Here is a 6,000-nt window from a genome sequence, read left to right on the forward strand (position 1 = left end):
CTTTTCCAGACTGGAATCCAAATATACTCTAAAAGACATCTTATTAGCGTAAAAAGGAAGACAACTCTACCTCAACAAACGTAACTAAGACATGCTAATACAAATGCAAGAAAAACAGGAGTTCCTAACAGAGGATTATTACAGCCAATTTATGAGAATAAAATCTATTCTATATCACAGATAATCTTAAAAGTTCAACAACAAAACAGTGTAGCACACTAGGGAAACTGTCTCTGAAATTAACACCAATCAGAACATTTTAACAAAATTTAATACTTTTATATAAAGCAAAAAGAAAACTATGGTGATGTACCTAAGTGACTTTACACTAAACAAAAATTGGGCAGCATACATATTTCATTCATGCAAATAAGTCTGAATTTACAATTCCTCATTTATGTTAATATTTACCAAGATTAATGGAATATCATCTCCCCTATGTAATGAAGGAAGTGAATTCCCCCAACAGAACAAAGCTAACACCTCCAAATCTTTCAAATAAACAATGAAAGCATATGCTATAAAAGAAAATTATCTGAACAAGATCAGAAAAAAGTTAAATGACTCAAGAGGGGGAAAAAAATCCTAAATTCCAAGAACACACTATAAATATTAATTCACTAATTCTAAACCTCTAAGCAAGTACTATCAAACAAAAGTGTGTGTGTGTGCGTGTTTTACTATATCCCACAGGCACATTTTTAGGCTACCTACCTGCCTCATTTTGCAATGCATTAAATGTAATTTCTTGAAATAGAAATGTTTATGACAAAATAGACATTCTGGGGTGGTCAACACTATACAGCACACATAGTTTATAAAGCAGATTTGTACACAACATATCTTAAATAAATGGCACTAATAAGAATGTTGCAGAAATCTTTTTCTCCATTTCTAATAAATAGTTGCAATGCTCAGTTCAATAACAATAGTAACACCTAATATTCAACCACATTACTAATTCTCATAAACTCTGTCTAATCCTTCTCACTGGCTACACTCCTGTGAAATAAATGTATCATCCACTTTCAGAAAAAAATAAATCAGTACTTCTAATACTAGTTTAAAGAAGGGAAACATCATCATCATCATTATTATTATTATTATTTTCATCTTTCAAAAACAAGTTAAATGTTTCAGGAAAATATCTAGTCTTTCAATCAAAATTTGAGAGACAGCTGAATTAACTGTCCATAAAAACATCCAGATAAACAATCTCATTACTATTTACATTTGGGTAAGGGTTTCATCTCAAGTTTAAATAATAAGGCAAATAGAACTATAGAACAAAATTATCTTTTGCAAATAGTTATCACAATTTATAGCACATAGTACAAACTGGTGAGAATGGGTCTTCTTTATTAATCTTAAGAGTAAAGGATATCTCTGAAAGTGTTTGATGAATACAATTAACTCACAATTAACTAGGCTAAACTAGCCAGTGAACAAAAAAGATCAATTTTTCCATAACTAATTAATATGATCCACTACTATAACTTATATCACTTAAAGGAATATCGTAAAAGATTTTTTTTCCAAATAAGCATTTACTACAGTCATGAAAAAAATGACCAAAACATTCCAAAGAAAGTGATAAGCTATGTAAGCAACTAGAATAAACTCAATAAACAATGTCCTAAATGCACCCCCCCTCCCCATTCTATTCACAAAGAAAAAGAAACTGGCCCAACTTCTTCCCAAGGAGCACTTCAAGCAGTAACACAGCAAAATATTTGTAGCATACAGGTCCAAGGTATATTATTTTCTCTTTAAAATTATGAACTCATCACACGTACAAATGGCTCTTTAAAACGGTCCAGTAAACTGCTACACTATGCCTTAAATTGCTGTCTATTATGTACTTAAAAATATTTACTAGCAATTGGAGGTTAATATGGCAACTATTACCGGGTGGCAATTATTGCTATTAAAAATATATAAATACTGTTAACACCATGTGTTGCTAACAACAAAATGCTAAACAGAAAACATACATTAACAAATTATAAATATTTTCATTAAAGAAAATGAACCACCATAAAAAAAGATGCTTTAAATATAAATAATAAAATTGCAAGTTGGGATGAAAAAATACCCTGTGTATAGAATTTTGGGCACTTTAAAAGATTAGAGAAATCATCATTCACTTTTCCTCATTTTCATTTGATAGTCTTCCCCATTTGGTTCACTTGGTTCAAAAGAATACATTTCAAAGTTTCTGTTTTTACAACTATCTTCTCTTCTGCAAAAAATAAATCTCTTAAGACAAAAAGAAATTAGGTCAACAACAGATTACCTTAAAAGCTTCAAATACAGAATTAATGGTCTTCAATAGGAATTAAGTACTAGAGAGAGTGTGTGTGTGTGTGTGTGTGTGTGTGTGTGTTCAATTCAGCAAGAATTTGAGATCATCACCCAATTATCCACAGTCAGGAAGATTCTAAGCAAATAAAACAGTATGAATGTAGAGCAAACATACCTAAGAATTAGAGATCACTAACTTATGTCAAAGAGTACATACTTAAGTTTAGTTAAAGGACACAAAATCACTTTCTCCATATTATCTCAATAGAGGAAAATATAGATATACTTAACATCTGGAAATTATGTTTTCTCACAAGAGTGAGTTCACATACCACAGAGTGCACTGTTGCACTTTCCGAAAAGGCAGATTTAACACATTTAACTGAATTATAACTGAGTAAAGGTATAACAAGAGTCACCCAGAAATGTGATGGACAGCATGAGAAATCAGTTTGAGTTATAAAGGCACAGCCAGGCATGCAGTAGCTACAAGTCTCAGAACAGTAAGAACAAGAAAACACATACAATGACACATCTCATATATACATAATGGCATTTTTCACATGTTAGAAAAGGGAAATGGAGGTTGAGAAGAGAATTTTGGAAATTTGATTCCATCCAGGAGAAAATCAGAAAACAAGTAAAAGGCTAGCAAAAATCTTAAGGCACCTGATAACACAATTAACTTTTGCTATGCCATAATGAAGACCTCAAGGTAACAGAAAGTGGGTGGGTCATTACTGTGGTAAAGAACTTTAATCTCTAGTTTATATGTCAATCTACAGTAATATAAGTATCTAGGGATTCTCTACAAACAATACTTTGATCAAAAAAACAATAACCAAAAAAAACTACAGGCCAACAGGAAAAAAGCATGCTATTATTAAACACGAAGAGTTCTTTTATATAAAACATGCTTTATTTTGAACAAGTGATAATATCTCCTTTGAAATTAACTACTCTATACAATGTACTTTAGACAATATATTTTTAATCTAGGTTGCTGCTGCATATAATTTTCAAGAAAAATTCTCAATTTGGAATCAAAAAAATTTACAAGTCAGCAGTTTAACTGATTCAGATTTTCTTTTAAATAGCACCTTATCCACCCTCCATACACAAGGGAATATACACATTCTATAGTCCTTTAAAAAAAAAAAAAGATCAACCTAAGCATTCCTGTAGTTCTCCATTTCAAAGTCACTACCTAAAGAGTAATCCTACTTTTTTTTTTTTTTTATAAAAAAAAAAGCATATTCAAAAATCAATTCCTTGGTTTAAAGAGGTTTAGGGAGAAATACTCAAAACACAAACCTTCAATTGGTCAAAATCAAAATACAGAATCCTCTCCCACAAAATTGTTTCTCCAAAAGAATCCCAAGGATCTTATCTCTATAACATTATCATCTTTACCTAAGCTTTAAAAAAAAAGATAAGAGAAAATGATACATCCTGAAGGCTAGTTATACATATAACATACTTTCATTTTTCTACAAACTCTGTATATGCGCAAGCCATTCCCAGTCAGCATGATATATGGTAATTTGGGAGATCTCTCCTCACTAATATTGGTCTACTTGGTTATTTTAATTACCTGTGTCAATGCGGTCACCAGCCGCCAAACAAAAACCATTTTAAATACTCCTTAATCAATATGTTTGCTAATCTATGAAAGTCCCTGAACCTGATTGATACTTAATGACAGACTGAGGGAGAAAAAAGAGACAAAATGAGTTTTATTCCCACATATCAAAAGATCAAGGCAAAATTATCACAGTACTGAGAGGATGAATTGAAACTTATAATTGAATTTAAGATTAAATATCTGAATAAAAACGTTTGATGAAAAAAAATTAACCTGATCTTACTAGAGTGGAAGCAATGATACTGTGTCACTCAGTCTTTGTAAGTAAAAATCACATGTTGATTTTTTTAAATCTATATAAATACTGTAACATATTTAATAAAATAACACTTCCACTTGAAAAGTTGGCAAGAATTTGTATTTCTCCATTAGTCTCAAAGAAAAAAAAGCATCTATGCCACCCATAATTAAATGTAACTAATTACAATTTGAACACTAAATTATTTATCCAGTGTAAACAAGGATTAAGGGGAAATAATGCTTCTATCTACAGCAGGGGTTACAGAAAATAATTTCCAAAATGTATGCTCTCCAAAACGGCAGTCCCCCCCCTCCACACACACACACACACACACACACACACACACACACAAAATAGGGTACACAACTTAAAATAAGTTGGGTGTTTTTAAGGCTAAATTAAATAAACCGTTCAGCCAATTTTCCAATTATATTCTACGGTTGAAACATAATTGCCTTACATCTGTTTACAAATCTTTGCTCAATATTTAAACAAATTCCTACTCTCCCGGGCACATAGCTATACATACAGTAACTCACGTACAAAGCACATATTTAAAGACCACGCACTGCAATTATTAGCCTAAACGCCAGGTTTAACAACGTGAATGTTTTCAGAGCTAGGTAATACGACCCAATAAAAAGCAAAGATGGCATTTACCACCAAATGTCACTGCCATCGCCAGGAAAGAGTTGCTGGAGCCCTATACATTTTTAATTTCGACGAATCCAGACGCTGTCGTCGGGTGCCAGGCTTCCAGGAGAACAATTGACACCTTAACTGCTTCAAGATTAAGGCAGGCGATTCAAATCCGAAGCAAAAGTTGTCAATTATCAGAGAGAGAGCGAGCGAGAGGAGCGAAGGCAGATAAAAGCGATGTTATCAAACCGCCCAGCTTGTTGCTTTTCTGTGTGTGTGTGGATTCGTTGTTAGGATAGAGAAAACAGTTTTTAAAAGACACAAGAGGAGAGAAAGAAGAAAAAGCTTTCTCCACCTTCCGTCGGCTCGGTGCAATGGCTTTACGGCTCTCCGGCGTAGTAAGCCCCGAGAGGCAGGCGGCTGTCGATGTTTACAATCGCGGGAGCTCCGGGTGCAAGAGTCCTTTACTGACACAATCGCATTCAATCAACTGTTTTCGGGCGAAATTGCAGGTGTCATTATGGAATTTAAAAAAATTCAAAAGGCAGGCGGGCGGGCGGGCAGGCAGGCAGCCGATCCGACAAGGGGGGAAAAGGCTGCTGATCGCAGGCGCGGGCAGCACCAGGCAAAGCCTTCCACATTTAGGGGGGAAAAAGGGGGGAAAAGGGGAGGAGAAGGGGGCTGTGAATGCAACGGAGGGTGGGCGTTCGAAGTGCAACCCAGAATCCGCAGCTTTGAGACTTCCACATGCAAATTCCACGCCGAGCGCCGCGCTCACAAATGATTTTTAAAGAGCCAAATAAACACTGGATGGGATCCAAGGCGAGGGAGAGACGATCCAAAAGGGGGAGAATCGGCGAGAGGCGAACGGCGGGGAGAGGCGAGGGAGGGGCGAAGTCCCGGCGGCGGGAGGAGAAAGTTGGTCGGCGACGGAGGTCGGGAACCCCCCCCACCCCCGGTACAGCCCCCTCCCCGCAGCCCGGGTACTCACCAGCGAAAAGAGATTGGAGTGACAATCCTCCAGGCTCGCCCCGTTCGCCACCCAGTTCGCTGCCGCAGTCATGATCCTCCGCGAGCCCGGCCACCAGAGAGGGGCATGTCGGAGCGAGGCGTCCGAGGCGAGGCCGGGCCGGGCGGCGGCGCCTCGCTGGGGAGCGCGGGGCGGCCGGGC

General features: G+C 36.4%; 1 protein-coding gene across 1 annotated transcript in view; it reads right to left on the bottom strand.

Annotated features, from left to right (window-relative positions):
* Positions 1–5,937, bottom strand: part of MED13L (mediator complex subunit 13-like) — a 287,723-nt gene extending 281,786 nt beyond the window's left edge. The window contains exon 1 of the mRNA XM_012663527.1: positions 5,821–5,937. Within this exon, the coding sequence (XP_012518981.1) occupies positions 5,821–5,892 (72 nt within the window). The 5' untranslated portion in view covers positions 5,893–5,937. The remainder of the gene's footprint in view (positions 1–5,820) is intronic.
* Between the last annotated feature and the right edge of the window lie 63 nt (positions 5,938–6,000).

Source organism: Propithecus coquereli, unplaced genomic scaffold (assembly GCF_000956105.1).
Source record: "Propithecus coquereli isolate 6110/MARCELLA unplaced genomic scaffold, Pcoq_1.0 Scaffold81, whole genome shotgun sequence".
Classification (NCBI taxonomy): domain Eukaryota; kingdom Metazoa; phylum Chordata; class Mammalia; order Primates; family Indriidae; genus Propithecus; species Propithecus coquereli.